The 22651-nt window shown below is 42.2% G+C and overlaps 1 protein-coding gene across 2 annotated transcripts in view; it reads right to left on the reverse strand.

Annotated features, from left to right (window-relative positions):
• Positions 1-22651, reverse strand: part of IFT56 (intraflagellar transport 56) — a 61543-nt gene that overhangs the window by 22560 nt on the left and 16332 nt on the right. For both annotated transcript variants that reach the window (XR_014779937.1, XM_084785527.1), the window contains exons 7-13: positions 20001-20172; positions 15237-15311; positions 11931-12033; positions 8368-8423; positions 6625-6678; positions 4929-4992; positions 171-259 (exon numbers count right to left, since the gene is read on the reverse strand). Coding sequence is in view for 1 of the 2 variants with exons in the window: in XM_084785527.1 (XP_084641653.1) it covers positions 171-259; positions 4929-4992; positions 6625-6678; positions 8368-8423; positions 11931-12033; positions 15237-15311; positions 20001-20172 (613 nt within the window). In the remaining variant the exon portion in view is untranslated. The remainder of the gene's footprint in view (positions 1-170; positions 260-4928; positions 4993-6624; positions 6679-8367; positions 8424-11930; positions 12034-15236; positions 15312-20000; positions 20173-22651) is intronic.

Consider the following 22651-nt stretch of genomic DNA (forward strand, 5'->3'; position numbering starts at 1 on the left):
CTCACAGAGATTAGCCTGCCTCTGCCTCCTGAGTACTGGGATAGAAAGCATGTGCTACCTTGTCCAATTTGGCCTCAAACTCTTAATTCTCCTGCCTAAACAGTCATTTCCAGCTCACACTGCATATAGAGTATGTCACACATAAAGTCATATAGATAATTCATACTGACCTTGAAAGAGTTGAGGTAAATCAAGACATCATCAAATTGTTTAAGCAGGAAGAAACAGGAAGCCATGCACTGCCTCCCTGGTATCGTATCTAAAATGGGATTGAGGAAAGGAAGAAGGAATCATGGAAATTCATGAAACCAGAAGTTGTCTTTAGTTAAAATTCGAGTTACTGTAGAATTTAGAAACAGGAACAAAGCTGGATATGGTAGTACATGCCTTTAATCCCAGCACCAGGAGGCAGAGGCAGGTGGAGCTCTGTGAGTTCAAGGCCAGCCTGGTCTATATAACAAACTCCAGGAAACCCCGTCTAAAATAAAATAATGATTCTGAAACTGTAAGTTCTGCTGGCCCCAGACTCTAGACTCAACTCTCAGAGTCTACAAGAAACATGCCCCCTGCAAGTACACTGGCTTTGGTATCCCCTAGTCCACCTTCATGAGGCTTGGTTTATGCAGTTCCAATACCTCAACTCAATCAATGTGGTCCAGACCCCATATTTATATGTCCAACACAACCCACCACCTCCAAACTCAAGCAGAGAAATACTGTGTCACGGAGCTGACTCTGATCTGGTCCTGCGTTTATCTCTGGTCTTACACTCCTATGTGAGATAGCAGATACTAGTGTGACACCCTGACCCACACCCATGGCATTCTGAAGAAGGCTTGATGCTGTTCGCTGTTATCATAGTCTGATAGGCTCCGTGACCTATTTTGGTATTATGCTCCAGGTCTGCCCATCTCACTAGGCTGTAAGCCCCACAAGGGCAGGGATTCTTGTTTTGTTTGCTGCTACAGTCCCAATGCTTTAGTAAGTTTTTGTTGTACAAATCAAAAATAAAATAGGGAAAAGAAGGCTGGGCGTGCTGGCGCACGTCTTTAATCTCCACACTTGGAGGCAGAGGCAGGCGGATCGCTGTGAGTTCGAGGCCAGGTTGGTCTACAAAGTGAGTCCAGGACAGACAAGGCTACACAGGGAAACACTGTCTCGAAAAACAAAACAAAACAAAACAAAAAAATAAAGAAAAGAAATACTGCTTGATAAATACTATTCGTGAGACATTTATGAATCTCCAGGCGTGATTTTTTTAAAAGTTAACAATCAGTTCAGCAAGCACACGTTTTTTGCTATGTAGACCAAGGATGGGCTGAAACTCACAGAGATCCACCTGCCTCTGCCTCCATAGTGCTGGGACTAAAAACATGTCCCACCATGCCCAGCAGATTTAAATATTTTTTAATAATTTATTTACTTAAAAAAATGTTATGTGGGGGATGGAGAGATGTCTCAGAGGTTAAGAGCACTGTCTGCTCTTCCAAAGGTCTTGAGCCACATGGTGGCTCACAACCATCTATAATGAGATCTGGTGGTGCCCTCTTCTGGTCTGCAGGTGTACATGCAGGCAGAACACTATATATAAGTAATAAATAAATAAATAAATAAATCTCTTTTTAAAAAATGTTATGTGCATTATGTGAAGTTATCTGTATCCTTTGGAACTGGAGTTACAGACAAGTGTTAGGTGCCATGTAGGTGATGGGAATTGAACCCAGATCCTTAGGAAGAGCAGACACTGCTCTTAACTGCTGAGCCATCTCTCTAGCCCCCAGATCTAAATAGAAAAAAAGAGAAAAAACAGTGTGGTGACAAATACCTGTAACCCCAGGACTTAAAAATATATATATTTACTTACTTATTCATTCATTCTCTCTGCCTCTCTCTGTCTCTGCCTCTCTGTCTTCCCCCGCTACCCCCTCTGTTGTTTTTCCAGACAGGGTTTCTCTGTGTAGCCCTGGCTCTCCTGGAACCCACTTTGTAGACCAGGTTGGCCTTGAACTTAGGGATCCGCCTGCCACACCAAGCCATCTTTCTCCCTCCCGCCCCCTCTTTTTAGTTTTTTAAGACAGCATTTCTCTGTGTACCCTTGGCTGTCCTGGACTCACTTTGTAGACCAGGCTGGCCTTGAACTCACAGTGATCCACCTGCCTCTGCCTCCTGAGTGCTGGGATTAAAGGTATGTGCCACCACACCCAGCTTTGTCTCTTTTTAAGGATATTATTTTTATTTATGTGTATGGTGTGTTTTGGGGCATATGTGTGCAGATGCCCACAGAGGCTAGAGGAGGGTATCAGATTCCCAGGAACTGGAGTTACAGACAGGTGTGAGCAGCCCAACACGAGTGCTGGGAACCAAACTCCGACCCTCTGCAGGAGCAATACACGCTGTTAACCACTGAGCTCTCCCCTTCTCTCTCATGGACTCTTATTTATTTATTTATTTTTTAACATTTAAAGTGTATTTTAAGTCGAGCGTGGTGGCGCACGCCTTTAATCTCAGCACTCGGGAGGCAGAGGCTGGTGGATCGATGTAAGTTCGAAACCAGCCTGGTCTACAAAGTGAGTCCAGGACAGCCAAGGCTACACAACAGAGAGACCTGTCTCGTAAAAACCAAAGAAAAAAAGAAAAGAAAAGAAAAGTGTATTTTATTACGTTTCTTTATGCATTTTGAATTGTGTGTATAAGAGTGTGGTCATATTCTGCCTGGCATGGTGTGCATGCAGAGGTCTGAGGACAAGTCATAGAAGTTGTTTCTCCTTCTACCACGTGCGTTTTGGCAAATACACTCAGGTCACTGGGTTTGCTGGGGAATGTCTTTACCTAGTGACTCAGCTCACTGGCCCTTATTTTTAATTTTTTCTTTTTTTACGTGTGTGACAAATGTGTGTTTACGTATGGTGTGTATGTATATCTGTCTGTGTACAAGTATATGTAGCATGGCATTCACAAGGCCATAGGACAACCTAACATGTTGTTCCTTACCTTCCTCCTTGTTTGCATCAGGCCCTCTTGCAGTTTGGCCATATATGCCAGGCTAGCTGCCCTGCAAACTTCCAAGGACTCCGCAGCCTCCATCTCCCATCTCACAGCGGGAGCACCACGTTACAGATGCTCACTGCTCTCTTTACATGGACACCAGGCCAAATTCAGGCCCTCGTGCTTGTATTACTGGGACTTTATACCATAGAGCCATCTCTTCAGTCTGGGATTATTTTTATAACCAACAAAATATTTTCTGAATTCAGGCTTTGCTAGATGTGGTGATGCATGCCTGTAATCCCAGCATTTGGGAGGCAGAGGCAAGATGATTGTAAGTTCAAAGCCAACATGGTCTATATAGTAAGTTCCAGACCAGCCAAGGCTATATAATGAGACACTGTCTCAAAAAACAACCAAAAAACAACAAAAATGTGTGTGTATAGGAGGATCTAGAACATGCCAGAAGGTTAATATATGAGGAGCTGCTAAAATTTCTGTAAGAACATTTCATATTACAACTATTTACATCTATAAGTCTCAGGAACTAAGAAGCAAATTTATTCCTGTTTATTATTTATTCTCACATCACTCTTAATATATACTTATTAATTTTTTTATGTGTATGAGTGTTTTGCATACACATGTTTGTGTATTATGTGTGCCTGGTTCCCATGGAGGCCAGAAGACATCAGTTCCCTGGGAATGGAGTTACAGACAGTTGTGAGCTGCCATGTGGGTATTTGGAATTGAACTCAGGTCCTCTGTAAGAGCTGATAGTGCTCTTAACTTATGAGCCATTCCTCTAGCCTCACAGCTTTTTTTTTTAAACAAGGCTATTTTTATTTTTAATTACGTGCACATATGAGTGAAGAGAGATAAACATGTTTTTTGTTTAGATCACAAGTGGGGGATGAGAAAAAGACTTGTGAGAAAGCAGGTGATGTTTATCCCCTTAGAAGTCAAACCACCATGTGGAGAAGATTGGTTGTTAACCAGTTGAAAAATATCCTTAAACAAATTCTGAGAAGAGATATAAATGTGAGCCAAAAACAAGAGGCAGAGCCTTTGGAGACTTGAAATAGTTTTGGCTGTTCATCGCTCCACTTCAGGATGCTCCTAGAGAGAACAGCTCGAGGGAAGGCTTCGGGGCTCCGGGCTCCGGCTAAGGCTCCGGGCTCCAGTTGCTCCAGGTTCCAGCAGAAGAAATCCTGCTGATTACACCAGGAGAATCATTCCTCCGAACTGATATCCTTACGGTTTCATTATTGTATTCTTTAATTGCCTTTTCCTATTGTTTAGGTTAGTTGGGTTATAAGTGAGGAACTCTCAGTTAATAAGTTCGTAATAAAATATAATTGTTAAGAAAATTGAGTCTACATATGAGTGCAAGTGCCTGTGGAGTCCAAAAGGAAATATTGGATCCCCTGTGGTTACAGGCAGTTGTGAACCACTTGATGTGGGTGCTGGGAATTGAACTTGAGTTCTCTGTAAAAGCAGCAAATGTTCTTAACCACTGAGACATCCAGCCCTCTCTTATCCTACTTTCATTGATATGTTAAAAAGGGATAATTCTAATATTTCCTCTTACTGAGTGTGTGTGTGTGTGTGTGTGTGTGTGTGTGTGTGTGTGTGTGTGTGTTGCAATAGGGTCTCCTATATCCCAAGTTGGCCTTCACTATGAGGCTGAGGATCCCTTGAACTTCTGATCGTCCTGTTTCTATCTCCCAAGGGCTGCAATTATAGGTAGCACAAGGCTTCCTAGTGCTAGGCAAGCATGCTACAAAACAAGCTATATCCTCAGCCCTCCCCTCCCATTTCTACCTCTTGTTTCATAACAAGAAGCATAACATATATTATATCCCAAGACAGCCAGACTCACTAGCCAATATCATCCAACTGCAACTATAAAATATGTTCAAAAGGACAGGTCATAGACATACCACATTCACTAGCTGATCCTCCTACCAACTGGAAAAATTGCTGGGCAATTTTCATATGATCCCTCTGCAAAACAGAACAGAACTGATGGAGAGGAAGCAGGCACAAATATTTCATCTATATTATACTTATGATGCACTTTCCTATATGTCATTTAACATATATCCTTGTTTTAAACCATTCTCAAGTTATGTTTAGCCCAAGCACCTAGACAATTACAACCTGATATTGCATGAAAACAGGTAGAGTCGACTAGAGAAGAAAACCAACCTCAAAATTCTACCCTAAAATCCATGCATTAAATAAATAATGTATACATTCAACAAATATGTAACTGTGTGTGTGCACTTTGTATAGAAGCTATAGACATAACAAAGATTGTTTATTACACTCACTTATCTTTATAGTAAGTATTTGCTGTCTGTATGGAGAGACCCAAAGATGAATGGCTTATTTATTGCATCCTTCGTTTCATAAAGAACTTAATGTGTGCTGGGTGTGGTGGTGCATGCCTTTAATCCCAACACTTGGGAGATAGAGGCAGGCGGATCTCTGTGAGTGTCCAGGAAAGACTGGTCTACAAAGAGAGTCTTGGACAGCCAAAGTTATACAGAAAAACCCTGTTTAAAAAAATAACTTAATATGCTACATTCACATATTAAGCCTATTTTTATCTTTTTGTCTGCATGCCTGTCTGTTGTTGAGAAAGGGTTGCACTATCCAATATAGGCTGTGCTTGAACTTGAGATCCTTTTGCCTTGGCCTCCTCAGGGCTGTAGTTATCAGTGCGTGTCTCCATGCCCAACAGCAGCCTAACTTTAGACTGCTTTCATAATTAAAAGAAGCTCTTTAAACCAACACTGAAGGGGCTGAGGCAGGAAGACTGACAACTGATGTGAGTTCAAGGCCACCCTGGGAACATTGTATATGAGACCCTATCTCAAGAAACAAAAATTAAAAAATAAAACAGACAAACAACAAAAACCAGCCAAGCAGTGCTGGTACACACCTTTGATCCCAGCACTTGGGAGGCAGAGGCAGAGGCAGAGGCAGAGGCAGAGGCAGAGGCAGAGGCAGAGGCAGAGGCAGAGGCAGAGGCAGAGGCAGAGCTAGGCAGATCTTCTAGGCCAGCACAGTAATACAGAGTGAGATCCTAGACAGCCAGGACCATGTCCTGTTTCCAGGGGGAAAAAAAGAAAGAAAGAAAAAGAAAAGAAAGAAAAGAAAAGAAAAAAGAAAAAAAGCAAAAAAGCTTTCTAAAAGAGATGGGAGTATATTTCCAGTACCTCAACAAAAGCTTTTCTAGAGAAAAAAACTTGCCAATTTCTAGATGCCAAATCCATTGTCTATGTTTGTCAATAAAGAGATTATTACATTGGGGCTCTTTTAAACAAAGTAGCAAGTTTTATGGTTAAAGCCTAAAAATAATTTCTGCATAATAGAACTGTTTTTGCAAAGACCCTAGACTGGAGGATATAAAGATTTAAAAAGAAATGAAGGACTGAGAAGGTGACTCAGAGCAAGTATCTCCATACACAGAGCTGGGTCCCTAGCACCCCACCCCCAACAGTAAAGTAAGAGGACCTGCAGAAGAACCCAGGCATGGCGAGGGTGTTACTGGTTGACGTCAGTATTACTTCTGGTCTTTACATAACTAGAACTTTGCAAAATATGGATTACCAATGATTTCATACTCACCGAACCCATTTCCTGGCCAAGGGCTGCATTGACAACTCCCTTGAGGATGTACTCCTGGGAAAACATAATCAGACCAATCACAGTTAGGTAGGCTTTCTTGTCGGCTCCTTGCACCAACTCTACTTCATATGCCAAGTTGCTTTTCTCTGCTATATCTCTGGCTTATGAAAGGATGAGGAGTGTTGTTTGATTTCCATATAGCAGAGTTGATCATTGTAAAAGTTCAGTCTTACTGAGTTCAATTCCCAGCAACCACATGGTGGCTCACAACCATCTATAGTGTGATCTGATGCCCTCTTCTGGCGAGCAGGTACATGCAGGCAGAGCACTGTATACATAATAATAAATAAATAAATCTTTTTAAAAAACTTTTAATTAAGCATCACATACATGTGCATAGTGTATAATATGCTGCATAGCCTTCTAACATAAAAGCTCAGTCTTAAGCAGAAACAACTCAGCTGGAGAGATAGCTCAGTAGGCAAAGGGCTTGCCATGTAATTTGAAGCCCCTAGTTCAATTCTCAGGACCCATGTGAAAAGCCACTTGTAATCCCAATGGTGGGAAGGTGGAAACGGGCAGATTCCTGGGGCTTGCTAGACAAGCCAGCCTAGCCCTAGCACGGAGAGACCCTGTCTCAAAGGACAGGTAGACAGTGCTCATGGCAAAAAGACCATCACATATACATCATTTCCCCTCTCCAGTGTCCCAAGAACCACGCTTTGGTTCTTTTCATGAAGAACGAAAACATCTGATCCCCACTCATAAGATACTTTCTCTTTTGGAGTCCTGTGGCATCATCTCTATCTTTTTCAGTCTTGGCTCAATTTTTATTAATACCTTCCTCAGCATCATTAGCTTTTATTAAAAGGACTTATTCTAGTGGGGTGGTGGTGGCACACACCTTTAATCTCACACACAGAGGCAGGCGGATCTCTGAGTTCAAGGCCAGCCTGGTCTATAATGAGTTCTAGGCCAACCAGAGCTACAAAGAGAAACCCTATCTCAAAAAAAGAAAGAAAGAAAGTGCTCATTCCAAGCAGCATAAAATATACTGGAGCCTCCAGTTCACTTGAGAACTAGACTTGATTAGGCTCCACTGGGCCTGGAAGTTTCTTCATTCAGGTGGTTTTCCTTTCTTCTCATTTTCAGAAAAATATTTCTTTTCTCTGTGTGTGTGTGTGTGCACGCGTGCACATGCTTCCGGGTGTGGGTATGTGTACACACTAGAGCATGTATATGGAAGTCGGAATTCAGAGTACAGTTGTGGGACTTGTTTCTTTCCTTCTATAATGTGTATTCTGGCAGGAGCTTTTCCCAGTAACCAATCTTGCCTGCTTCATTCAGTCTTTTCTATCAGGAAGGGATGCTTTCTATGCACTTAGCACACAGGGTTGAAGCTACAAGAGAGACACAGTCCTGAATGCAAGGAGTTACAGACACTTACACAGCAGTTGTTCATTTCATTGAAACTATGTATTTAATTTCTTTAAAAAGTTTTAATATTTTCAAATTTAGATCTTTTAGGGAATCAAAAAATATTAAGGGACTTGAGCAACATTCTTTTTAAAAAGCCCAAAACATTCATTCTCATACCAAAGACCGACAAAACCATCCGTGTCTACGGCCTTCTCGGGTTCTACCACAGTGGTCTTCCTGAATACACCTTACAGCTGTGTGTGCAGGGCTGCTCTCCATGCATTTAATAGAAATTTAATAGAAATGGAAAGCACCTCCAATTACCTGAGGCGTAGTAGGTTCCAGATCCTTGATTAAATTATAAGCTTCCTGTACATCATCTGCAATGCAAGAAGTCGGTAGTCACATGAGCTTGTGCTCTAGCAAAGCTCTCTAAAGCAGCCACTACCACGTTGAGGGATGCAGTATTTAAACATTCATACAAAATCGGGCTGAAGGTACAGCGTAGTAATAGACTGCTTCACAGTAGGTGCAAGGCCACACACACACACACACACACACCAGAGAGAGAGAGAGAAAGAGAGAGAGAGAGAGAGAGAGAGAGAGAGAATATGATGTTTTACTTGACCTTTAATTCTCTAAGTTCAAGGTTGTGTATTTATGCTATAGAAAGCTATTATTTTTCTTTTTTAAAAATGCATGTGTGCATATCATGTGTACATGTATGTAAAGGCAAGAGGACAACTCCTGGTGTCATCCTCAAGGACACGGTCTACTCACTTTGAAACCAGTTAGGTTAGATGGGCTGGCTAGAGAGACAGGGCTCCTTCTGCCTCCACCTCCCCAGTGCAGTGATTACAAGCCCATGACACTACATCTGGCACTTTCACATGAGTTCTACAGCTAGAACTCAGGTGCTCCTCGGCTGGCCATGGTGGTGCACACCTTTAATCCAAGCACTCAGGAACCAAAAGCAGGCGATCTATGTGAGTTCAAGTCCAGCCTGGTCTACAGAGCAAGCTCCAGGAGACTTTGTCCTAAAAAAAAATGTAGGCTTGGTGTTATGTCAATCGATTTGTATTTAAATAAGAAAATGTTTCCTCCTCTCTTTTTTTCAAAAAGTAGTATACATTACATATTAACAATGTATGTACATTGTTATGTATGTACATACAATGTAACAGTGTATGTCGCTGGCTGGTCTAGAAGTCACTATGTAGAACAGTCTGGCTTCAAACTCAGATCCACTTGCCTCTGCTCCCTGAGTTTAGGGATTAACAATGTGTGGCACCCACATTTGGAGTCTTTGGAGGTTTTACAATTTGCTTTTGTTTATGTTAGGAATCTTTCATAAAGTAATTTGTAAAATATATTCACTTTCATTAATTCAGATATTTTTTTAAAGTTTACCTTTTTCTAATTTTTAATAATTTATTTATTTTCATTTTATGTGCATTGGTGTTTTGCCTGCAGGTATGTCTGTGTGAGGGTGTCAGATCTTGGAGTTACAGATAGTTGTGAGCTTCCATGCGGGTGCCGGGAATTGAACCCTGGTCCTCTGGAAGAACAGTCAGTGCTCTTAACCACTGAGCCATCTCTCCAGTCCCTGTTAATTCACATCTAAAAACAAATTTCTTTTTGCTTATCACACAGTGAGGACTGTTTGCAAAACATGTTCTCACAAAATAAACATTTTTCTCAGTGAGGAACATGTTGCCTGGTTTGCTCTACCATGCACCTGAAAAAGCCACACTGCTAGTTTAAAATCCATAGCCAAGTACCATATATTGGAAAGTTCTGGGAAAAGCTAATCTGAGAATGTTTCCAACAGTGAGAGCATTAGATATCACATTCTCTTTAAGTCATAGTATTTCTCATAAGTTAACTGGGCTACAAAGTAAGAGAGATAGATACTTCGAGCAAATACAAAAGTTGATTATTTGGGCTGGAGAGATGGCTCAGAGGTTAAGAGCACTGTCTGCTCTTCTAAAGGTCCTGAGTTCGATTCCCAGCAACCACATGGTGGCTCACAACCACCTGTAATGAGATCTGGTGTCTTCTTGTGGTGGCAGGCACATGTGTGGGCCGAATGCTGTATAAATAATAAATCTTTTTTAAAAAGTTGATAATTTAACAACAACAAGAACAAGAAAATGTAAATGTGCATTGGCACAGCCATATCTAGTGGGAACAGTGACAGTCATAAGGCCAACGCACCTGGTTGACAAAGCTTCAGCAAAGCTGAGCTGAGGGATGCAAGCATTGTGGTATGGTCCCCCACTTTTTGGCCCTGATCTCTACGTGTTGAATTTGGGAATATTGGATTGACAATTTTTTTCTTATGAATCATGTACGCCCTCTCCCAGAAACACTGTTTCTAAGCTTCCCTGGGAGCGTCCTGACATACCACCCCTCCTGCCTTTATGGAGATGTCCTTATCTGGTCCCACTTGAAGGTCTTCCTTATGCCCTTGAGGTTGTGACTCAAATAATTATGCCAGAGAGCTCCTTCTAAGGCTCTGACTCAAAGATAACCTTCAGCACACCTGCCCCTGGATGATCCTTATTCAAGAACAAGATAATCAAAACAAGGTAAACTTATAAAGGTAAACAATATTCAGTAGGCTAGAGAAGTTGACAGCAGATAAAATTAAAGTCCTCTTCCTTATAATGATGGACAAAGAATGATGTGAATAAATGATAAAAGAATAAAGTATTCAGACCTCCTTTTCTTAGAAAAAGTTAACCCATACAGGGACACTGTGGTGTTGTACAACCAAGGAACAAAGAATACCAAGATTAGATATATAAACACATTCTACAAATATATAAAATAGAAACAGCGTATTATGGCAGAAATTAAATAATAACTGCAGCAGCTTTGGCCTGAAGATTTTTCTTGGGCCTAGTGCCAATTTGTACTCTATTAAAATTTGATAATACATTGCTTGGGACATATCAATGTGCCCAGGCTGGCTTGGAGATTTTCTTTCTGTCTAGTGCCCTTGAAATTCCACGAGTTACCAGCCTGAGAACAGGCTGCCATGCTTGGAGAAATGTGCCCTTGAAACTACAATATTGTTAAATGTTGGGAAATAGGGTTGATGAGGAAAAATGATTGTAATAGATAATTCTCTTCTGTCATGGTTTATCAGTGATGACTAAACTTATGACCAAGTAGAAGTTAAAACATGTGTTTGGGCACAAAAATGATGTGGTCTATGTTTTAGAACAACAGGCATCTAGCTCTGCCTCCTGAGTTCTGTAAAAGTAAAGAAGCATCCACTGTCAACCAGCCAGGCTGTGCAGCTGCTCCCAGCCCCTATGTCTCACTCATTCCTCCCTTTCTTCCACGCTTACATCCACACTTCCTCAAACCCTTCCCTCGTCCGGGGGCAGGACCCCAGAAACACGTTTTCTTTTCTTTTCTTGTTCTCCTGGCAGGGCTTCTCTGTCCGGCCATAGCTATCCTAGCGCTCACTATGTAGCCCCAGACTCATATAGATATGTGTGCCTCTGCCTCCAAAGTGCTGGGATTAAAGGTGTGCATGACCACTGCCTACCATGAGTGTACATTTTCATAAAAGGCAAACAGGAAAAAGAAAATAAGGGAAAGAAAATATTGAAGACACAAAAGGAAACTGACAGAGAGAAAAGGACAGAACAGTAAGATGAAGAAACAACGAGGGAGAAGTATATAGTGACAGGAGAAGAAAAAGAAGGAGGGAAAGGTACAACGATTAAGTGTTATTGATTTTGTTTTGTCTCATAAACTTGTTCCAAATACAGCTTTGGAAGCACTATGCATTTAAAATGTCTGCAACTAATTCAGTCATATTAAATATTGTAAAATATTTTTCATCGTAAGTCAGAACATGACACTTTTACCTTGACGAAGGTAGTAAATCACCAGGTTTAGCCTCGCTTCAGGAATGACATCAACCAGGGGAGGCAAAACCTGCAAAGCCCCCTCACCTCCTCGGAAAACAACCTGCACAGAGAAGAGTGTTACTGTGACATCGTGTGTGTGTACACTCATCACTAGGAATGCTAAGCCGCCCAGGAGTGGTGGTATACCCCTGTGGCACCATGCTTCAGGAGACAAGTATGAGGAGTGCCAGTGTCCCCTCAGCATCATGAAAATAAAAAGCCAATGATGGCATTTATATAATGTTTCAGAGCCTATTTCCTCATTTCCCAACATAATTATTATTGAATAAATGAGTTAAAACGGGACGTGTGGCATATAGTAGGTAATTTTAAAAAAAGATTTATTATGTGTACAGTGCTCTGGCTGCATGTATACCTGCAGACCAGAAGAGGCATCAGATCACATTATAGATGGCTGTGAGCCACCATGTGGTTGCTGGTGATTGAACTCAGGACCTTTGGATGAGCAGCAAGTACTCTTAACCTCTGAGCCATCTCTCCAGTGCCTATAGTAGGTAATTACATTTAATTCTACAAATGTTCATTAGTCCCTATATGCCTGCTACCATATTAAGCAGTGACGCTATAGCAGGACCAAGTCACCCTCCTGCAACCACATAAATTATTCAAGTATGGAGAGGCCTTCAGAAAGCAAGCAAGGGCGAGCGAGATGACTCAGTAGGTAAAGGTGTTTGCCACCAAGCCCTGGGACCCGCCTGATCGAAGGTGAAAACTACAAGTTGTTCCCTGACTACCACATACATGCCACATGCATATGCTTGTATGTACATACATGCACACATAATCAATTAATTAACAAATGTGACTAAAATTTCCAAAGAAAAGCAAACAAGTATGTTGTCAGATGATGAATTAAAAAACCAAAAACGGAGGTGGCTCACTCGGCAGATAAAGGTTCTCGCTGCCAAGACAGACAACTTGAGTTCAGTCTCCAGGACTCACATTTTTTGTTGTTGTTTCCAAAGGGTTTCTCTGTGTAGCCTTGGCTGTCCTGGACTCACTTTGTAGACCAGGCTGGCCTCGAACTCACAGTGATTCACCTGCCTCTGCCTCCCGAGTGCTGGGACTAAAGGCGAGCGCCACCATGTCCAGCTCTCAGGACACACATTCTTATCTCCAGCAAATTGTTCTTTGACTGCTACAAGTCCACTGTGCACCAGGAAAACACATATCCTCACATACATATAGAAATAAATGTAATAAAAATTTAAAAACAATTTCTCACACTGTTCATAGCCTGGCAAGTGTTTAGAACAGAGTAAACTGTCCACAGACCCATGAAGCTGAGACACCAGACACAAACTACACATTTTCCACCTCAGAACACTCATTTTGATCATTTTCCCCGCTTCCTCTTTTTAATGTCCCTTTCTTTACCAAGGGGACTTGTTCATTTGCTTTCTTGATCCTGTGACTGCTAACTCCATCCGGCCTCGGGTTCTCCATTAACTACTGTATCTTCAGTCTTCCAAAGCAGCAGTCCTACTTCTCGACTTGGAGCTCACACAAGGGTTTCTGTTCTCCTGTAAAATCTCCACGTGGTTCCTTTGTTCCCTCTGGAGAATGCCCTATTTTCCTTTCTTTCAATGCTAACCTTCAAGAGCTGTTCTGACTGCAAATTTCCTCTTACCCTGTCAGTCCTCAGCCTCCCCTAAACGTGTCTTTTGCTCCCAGCACCCCAGTCATCTTACTCTCAAACGTCACAAATCACCCCTTTAACTAAACGCAAAGGACTTTTCAGTGTTCTTGTTCCACGCTTATGTTCAAAGGGTTTGACACTTTAACATGGCAGGAAAAATCACAGCCACCATTGGTAATATTCCACCAGGTGGTGGGTGTTACGGAGAAAAGTTAAAAAACAAGATGGCTCAGCCAGGTAAGGGCTGGTTACTTGAGGCTGAACACCACTAAGCAAAGGAGCCAGGACCTGAACATTTTTAAGTGCCGCTGCTGATGCCATGAGTGTAAAATTCCACACATGCCCTCAGAGTGTAGGCTCGGTGGGTGTGGGGACACACGCCCTTAGTCTCAGCACTGGAGACTGGAGGCAAAGACAGGCAGATCTCTGAGTTCCAGGCCTGCCTGGTCAATATTTATACAGCGTTTCAGGCCAGCTAGGGCTACATAGTGAGACTGTCTCAACAAGAAAAGGAGGCAGGAGAGGAGGAAGAGGAAACAAAGCAGAAAGCGAAGTTGAAGTTTCTGTGAATACTGTTGTCAGATGCACCACACAAGACCATTGGCTCAGTGCTCCCAGTGCTGGCTTGGAAGCACGCACTCTGCATTCATTGTGTTGTGTGATGATAGATACAACTTCACCTGAGCCTGATTTATTTTACGCAATTGCCATCATAATCAAGCATTAAACCTGTTACTCATCCCATGTTACTTTCCACTTTCTCTAGGGCAAACTTACTACTCTGGTACAATCAGCCTCTGGCCACCTTACACATGTCACTCTTGTTCTAGATTCACTTTCTAGATTAAAATGAACCCTCAAAAACTCAGCCAGTCTTTAAAGGTGAAGCAATTGTCCCCACTTATTCTAACTTATGAGGATATGTTCCTTTGTTTTTTCCAAGGACAAGGAACACTCGAGTGCCCCTTTTCCCAAATGTGACCCACATTCTGCTCTCCCAGTAAGAAGTGTCCTAAGCTCAGACATGAACGCTGGGGCTCCATATTGACCACCTCCCTTTGGTGCGGAGGCATGGTGGCACTCAGAGAAGGGGAAGCAGGCTATTAGGATGAGACGTGATAGGCTGTGACCATGTAGCTGGGGAGGAGGTCACAGACCTAGGGGAGGGGAATAGGGTGAAAGCGGGAGGGAGGGAGGAATGGGAGGATACAAGTGAGGGAATAACAATTGAGATGTAATCTAAATAAAAAAAAAAAAAAAAGAAGTGTCCTAAGGAGTTAGGAGTAGTCACCTACACCTGTGATCCCAGCACTCAAGGAGGCTTAGGCGAATCGCTGTGAGTTTGAGGCCAGCTGGTCTACAAAGCAAGGACAGCCAAGGCTACACAGAGAGACCCTGTCTTGAACAAACAAAACAACAACAACAAAAGTGTCCTAAGGAAAGAGACTGGTATTTGAAACTTGTTTTATCTCTTCCACAGTAAGGCGGCACTCCCTGGAGTGGTGCATTATTTGTCGGAACATCCCCTTTTATGCATCTTTAATTGCTGTGATGTTGCAAGATAAAATAGGACTCAAGTCAATCAAGATAGGAAACTTACTCACCAGATTGTGCCTGATGAGTTCCTTAGCAAACTCAAAGGGTGAAGAGGCGTTATCCATCAAGCTTTTGAGCTCTGCCTGGAATATAAAAGGGAAAGACTGACCAAAGTAATAAACATATAGTTCTTATTTTTTAAGATTTATTGTGTTATTATATTTATTTATTTTGATTTAAAAAATTTTAGTAGCCCTGGCTGTCCTGGAACTTGCTATGTAGATCAGGCTGGACTTGAACTCACATAGATCTGCCTGCTTCTGCCTCCTGATGCTAAGATTAAGGGGCATGCAACACCACACTCAGTTTATTTTCTTGACTTATGTTACAGTGTGTGTGTGTGTGTGTGTGTGTGTGTGTGTGTGTGTGTGTGTGTTGATGTAGTCACATGAGTGTGGGTGCTTCTAAGACCAGAGGTGTCAGTTACCTCTCAAGCTGGAGTTATAGGTGGTTAACCATCTAATGTGGGTTCTGGGAGCTACAAATCTCTTTTTTTAAAAAGTGTTAATGATATCAAGCTCAAATCCAAGACTTTTGTTCATGTGGGCTTTAGCCATCAATATTTCCAATGTGAGACATTAAAGTAAAAAACTGAGTAATCAGCAAATAAAAATAATAAGTAATTCACTATATGCTAATATAAATTATTTTTTAAAACTATGTTTACCAAGCAAGGCAGTGGTGGCTCATACTTTTAATCTCAGCAGTCAGGAGGCAGAGGCAGGTGGAGCTCTGTGAGTTAGAGGCCAGCCTGGTCTACAGAGTGGTTCTAGGACAGCCAGGGCTACACAGAGAAACTCTGTCTCAAACAAACAAATAAACAAACAACAAGCAACCAACAATCCAAAAACTATATTGACCAATAGAAATTGGCTGTGTTTTGCATTTTCCACAAGAGTCTCTCTCTCTCTCTCTCTCTCTCTCTCTCTCTCTCTCTCTCTCTCTCTCTCCTGTTTATTGAAAGGTTACTGTAAGCTTTGGAATGAAGGGAAGTAACTTGAAGAGAAGCTGACACCTGGAAGCGTCTGGTGCTAGCGTCTGGGAGTCTAGTTTAGAAATGCCTTTACTGCTTCTCAGGATAGGTTAGCAATGGTACCACTTCCATCATCTCCTTCCTCTTTAATTTAAATATAGCCCTGAAAGTCTCTGCATGCCACCAACACACAACAATGACATGGGATTATTTCTTCTTTCATGATTATTTTGAAACCATAAGACATTCTGTTCTCTAAAACTTTACAGTACTCTTAAGATGTTCTTTTGTCCACGATCTTCTGATGCAAGGAAAATTCTTTTCTTCTCAGATGAGATCCCATTCCACTGGCTTCATTGACTTATATGATATGAATTATCCACAGTTAATTCCATCTGTTTTAAAAATACCTGGCAGCTGGGTATGGTGGCGCACACCTTTAATTCCAGCACTTGGGAGGCAGAGGCAAGCGGCTTGCTGTGGGTTTGGGGCCAGCCTGGTCTACAAAGCAAGTCCAGGACAGCCAAGGCTACACAGAGAAACCCTGTCTCAAAAAACAAACCAACTGGGCTAGAGAGATGGCTCAGAGGTGAAGAGCACTGGCTGTTCTTCCAAAGGTCTTGAGTTCAATTCCCAGCAACCACATGGTGGCTCACAACCATCTATAATGAGATGTGGTGCCCTCTTCAGGCCTGCAGGTGCACATGCAGTTAGAACATTGTGTACATAATAAATAAATAAATCTTAAAAAAAAAAAAAAACCAAAAAACAAAAAAACCAACCAACCAGCCAAACAATATAGATATCTTTGTCTAGTCTTGCTACTAGCTTGCTCTGAGGATCTCCTGAGGCTACAATCTCAGCACGACACCAGCAAGTGAGTCCTGTGATTCTCATGCTTGCAGCTGCCTCCACAGCCTCCCCCCCTCAAGACAGGGTCTCTCTGTGTAGACTTGGCTGTCCTAGACTCGCTTTGTAGACAAGGTTGGCCTCAAACTCACAGAAGTCATCCACCTGACTCTGCCTCCCTGAGCGCTGGATTACAGAGAGGTGCCATTGCTCCCGACTTCCACAACAGTACTAAGGGTGACAAGTGATTCGCCTAGGGACAGCATCACTTTGTGCGCATGGTGAGAGTGCCAACACTGCACCCAGGTGGGCTGCATGCCTCATTCAAGCTCTGGCCTGTCTCATAGCCTCTGCTAAGTTGTTAGGGCCCCTCCAACCTCAGATTACACTTTAATGTATTGAAGATTATTTAGTTTAATGCTCTTAGTGAAGACAACTAAAAAATTACAGATAAACTATTAAAACATTTCAAAACAAGACAGGTGATGGTGGCACATGCCTTTAATACCTACACTTGGGAGGCAGAGGCAGGAAGATCTCTGACTTTAAGGCCAGGCTGGTCCACAAAGCTACACACCGAGAAACTCTGTCTTTAAAAACTAAAAAAAAAAATAAATAAATAAAAATTTAAAAAAATAGCCGGGCATGGTGGCACATGCCTGTAATCCCAGCACTCGGGAGGCAGAGGCAGGTGGATCTCTGTGAGTTCAAGGCCAGCCTGGTCTACAAAGTGAGTCCAGGACAGCCAAGGCTACACAGAGAAACCTTGTCTCGAAAAAACCAAAATAAATAAATAAATAAATAAATAAAATAAAAACTAAAAAAAGTTATGTCAAAAACTGAAGAAGAAGCAGCTGGAGAGATGACTCAGAGGTTAAGAGCACTGGCTGCTCTTCCGAAGGTCCTAAGTTCTGATGCTCTCTGCTGCTATGTATGTGTACATGCAGGCAGAACACTGTATACATAATAAATAAATAAATAAATATTTAAAAAGTGAAGGGGAAAACAGATCATAGAGGGGAAAAGTGACACAAGCCACTTTTGAACTGGAGGGTTTATGAGTTTCATAGAATTAGAATTTTAATATACACATTACTTGTTCTATGAGAATTTCGTATTTGTATTTTTAAAATTCACAACATATTTTATAAAATCAGAAATTTTCAGTCGGCCATGGTGGCCCCTACGTGTACAAGGTACACTTAGAAGACTGAGGTGGACGGGTCCAGAGTGCAAGGCCAGCCAGATGATGCACCAGCCGAGGACCACGCATGGTGAGGACCTAGGCCCTCTGCTCAGATGCAGTAGATAGGCGGCACAGCCTCCATGTGGGTCCATAAGATGGGGAGTAGGGACTTCTTCTGACATGGACTCCAGTGCCCACTTGTGAATCATTTTTCCCTGGCAGGCAGCTTGCCCGGTCACAGAGGAGGATGATACAGACAGTCCAGATGAGACTTGACAGGGTGAGATCAGATGTCAGGGGAGGAGGGCTCCCCTTTTCTGAGGACTGGGGTGGGGTGGGATGAGGAAGAGAGGGAGGGTGAGACAGGAAGGGGATGAGGGAGGGGCTACAATCAAGATGGAAAGTGAACAAATTAAAAAAAAAAATAAATAAATCCTTTTTTAAAAAGTAGAGATTGGAGAAATGGCTCAGCAGTTAAGACCAATGGCTGTATTGCAGAGGACTTGGGTTTAATTCCCAGCGCCGACATGGCAGCTCACAACTGTCCATAACTCAAGTTCCAGTGGATCCAGCTCTCCCCACCCCAGATATTTATGTAGACCAAATACCAAATGTACTTAAAATAAATTAAAATTATATTAAAAATACTTTGGATAAACCTAACCAGGTGTCCTGGCTTGAGAGGTCTAAGTAAGTCTTAGCCGTTAATAACGGGTCTCCAGTTGGGAAGTGTTCTGGCGAAGTAGGAAGCGTGACTGTACTGTAGGACATATGACTGGGGGGAGGAGTAAGCTCTCAAAAGACTGGCACCATTTCTGCGTGCCTTCTCAGAGCCTCCTGTGTGTGGATCGAGGTGTATGCTCTCACCCGCTGCTTCCATGCCACGCCCGTTCCCCTGCCCTGGGATGATAGGCTCCTATCTCTCTGGAACTGTTTGTCCAAATTAACCATTCCTTCTGTTAAAATAAATCCTATGATCTCATAGTGTTTGGCCACAACCCCAACAGTACAAATGGGAGGAACGCATGTCTAAGAAGCAATACGAAAAGGTAGACAAGGCTTGATCTAAACAACATCTGAGGAGTTCCTGACCTCACCAGATTTGACACATGGCAGCCCTAGAGCCAATGAGCGCTGAGGAAGGTGGAGGAGGGAGGAAGGAAGAGGGGAAGAAAGAGCTATCTAGAAGTTCTAATAGGAAATGATGGGTGATGCCATGTAGATGAAGGAGAAGAAAGTAGCAGACACCCCAGGCTTCTAATAGGGGTGTACTGGACACATGATGGTGACCGGCAACTACAGAGTCACAAACAGACTTTAGAGAAAGAAGCTAAAGCATTTGGTTTGAAATATTTATATTAATATCTAGGTAAAACTATCTAAAATACACTAAATACAACATAGATCATTCAGAAGTGAAATTCCTTTTAGAATATCAGGTGTTTTTTTTTTTTTAAGTTCATATAGGGAAGGGATTTTGCAGGACACCTTTAATTCCAACACTTTAGAGGCGGATGCAACAGATCCGTGTGAGGTCAAGGACAGCGTGGTCTACATAGGGAGTTGGAGGTCAGCCAGACCGACATAGTGAGACCCGGTCTCAAGAAACGTTTATACAATTCTTTGGTTATAAAACCACACTGGCCATAACCAGAGAGCATTAATACAGAGCTATAGATCCTAGAGTTTACAGAACACCTTGGGGACTGTTATAAAGTAACCCCCATTAGAACTGAGCTAGTTAGAAACACATCTGCGGCCTACCTCAGCTGCCTTGCCGTTATAGAGGCGGAAGTGATTGCAGGCCTTGAGGTTGAGTGCGATGGTACTATCAGGAATCTGCTGCAGGTAAACAGCCAGGACCTCTTGAGACACATCATAGTAATCCAGTTTGTAGTAGCAGAGGGCCACGTAAACATTGAGGGCCAGGTATTCCCTGTTAGCAGAAAGATACAGGCTGAAGTGTGTTGCACAGAAATGTCTAACTGCAGAGCTCAAATGAACAATAAGGCAAAGATGGTAAGGCAAGGATCTGCCCTGGAAGGAGGAAAGCAAGATATAATTAGTACACTTTCTTTCTCTTTCTGAGTTGTAACATTTGAGTGTCTTTAAGTCAGCTTTGATATACTTCTCTCTTATAAAAGTTCTCATTAGAACATATCACACATAAAAATTGGTTGTTGATGACATTTTTCACATACACATATAATATATTTTGATGGTATTCAGCCCCCATTATGCTCTCTTGCCCCCTTCCGCTTCCTCCTTTCTATTAGTCTCCCTTCTCGTGTCTTTTTGTGTATGAACCAGTGAGTTTAATTAGGTCACTTATAAAGGCACGGATGAGGGGCTATGTATAGGAACAAAGGCAACTTTCCAGTGGATATATAACCACTGATGGAAATGTCCCTCTCTCCGCTTCAGCGGCTATTAACTGCTTCTGTCTCCTCGGGTAAAGCCGCATATAAGCCCCACCTCCCCAGCAGCCATTAACTGTCTATAAGACCTCAAGGAAGGGCAAGGCTTCATGAGCATCTCCTCCTCCATATTGGAATGATGAATGGTCCAGTTCTATTCAGGAAATCATAGCTGGTAAGTATTCAATAGTATCCAGAAGGCAGTATTCTTCAACACACTACCCTTCCCCTTACATTCTTTCTACTCTCTTCCTTAATGTTCCCTGAGCCTTAGAGGGAGTGCTATAGATGTTTCACTTAGGGAACACCTCTTTGACCTGTTATGAGTGCCCATAGTTAATGGCACCCACTGAAGAAGTTTCTCTGCCCAAAGCTTACAGCAGCACTAATCAATCTATGGGTATAAGCACAAACATTTAAAAGGCAATCTGAGATGTACATCATGTCCCTGTAGAAAAACAACAGTAGCTTCTCTACTAGGGCCAATGACTTTTATAGTTATGGGCTTTTAACCAGCTTTACAGTACCAGAAATGAAATCCCCTTGAGGAAAAGGCCTCAAATCCAAGCAGAAGGCAGTTGGTTGCCCCCATAACATTTATGCCACTATTGCACTAGTGGGCAATCTTGCCTAGCAGGTTGCTATTTTGGTACACAGGGTCCATAGCTGAATAAGAGTGGGGATGACAATTTTCTTCTAGCAGTTGCCATAGAACCTTCCAGCACTGTGAAAGCTAGCCAGGTGTCAAGATTCAAGTGAGATTGGGCCACATAAGCTCATATATTTGAATTCTTGCTCCACAGGTGGTGGAACTGTTTGGGAGGTGTGAGAGGCATGCCACTGGGAGAAGGCTTCGAGGTTCCAAAAAGCCCAAGGTCATTTCCAATTAGCTCTCTCTTTCTCTGCCCCATGGTTGCTGTCATAACATTTAAGCTCTCAGCTACTTCCCCAGAACCATGCCAGCCTGCCACCATGCTCCCTACTATGGTGGTCGTGAAATCACACCCTGAAACTGTAATTAACCCTCAAATTAAATGCTTTCTTTTATACGTTTCTTTGGCCATGGTGTCTCTTCATAGCAATAGGACAGTAACTAAGACACCAGAGGAGGAAGCTTTCAGCTCAGTTCCAGCTAGGTGTCTCTGTCCCTTGCAACAAAAGTATGTGGACTCTTCAATACCAGAACATCTTACTTCTCTGGTGGCATCTGGTTCTACTGAGTAGCCAATAGCAATGGCAACAGACTGTATTGTTCGGGGGCCTTAAAGGCCTTCCTGATCAGCAGTTCATAGGGATGTAGCCCACACTTGGACTGGGATTTTCATTTAATAATATGCATGTCTGCATACCATGTTTGCCTGGTGTCCATGAAGGCCATAAGAGGGCATCCTCTGCCTCCAAAGTAGTCGGATTACAGTAGTAAGCTGCCATGTCCAGGCTTACACAGTGCATTCTTTTTGTTGTTATTTTATAAATTATTATTATTATTATTATTATTATTATTATTATTATTATTATTATTATTATTATTTTGGTTTTTCAAGATATAGTTTCTTTGTATAACAGCCCTAGCTGTTCTGGACTTGTTTTATAGACCAGGCTGGCCTTGACCTCACAGAGATCTGCCTGCCTCTGCTTCTCAAGTGCTGCAATTAAAGGCATGCACCACCATGCCCAGCTATAGTTATTAATTTTTAGAGATAGCATAAAAAGTAAGGTTTTATTATGGCATTCTCATACATATGAATCTTTATATTTTGTTCTAAGTTTTCCTCCTCCTCCAAGGCCATAATTTTTCAAAAAGGGCAATATCATCTCCAAATGGCAAAAACTGATTGTTATGAGAAGGTGAAAAAAAATCATTCATTTTATATAAACACACACATATATATATATTCTATATATACATATTCTATGGAATATATATGTAGATAGATAGAGGAAGACAGACAGACAGATATTCTAGGGAAAGTGATGCCCCTTTTGGCCTGCATAGAC

Source organism: Acomys minous (genome assembly GCF_964271855.1).
Source record: "Acomys minous genome assembly, chromosome: 6".
In the NCBI taxonomy this organism is placed as follows: domain Eukaryota; kingdom Metazoa; phylum Chordata; class Mammalia; order Rodentia; family Muridae; genus Acomys; species Acomys minous.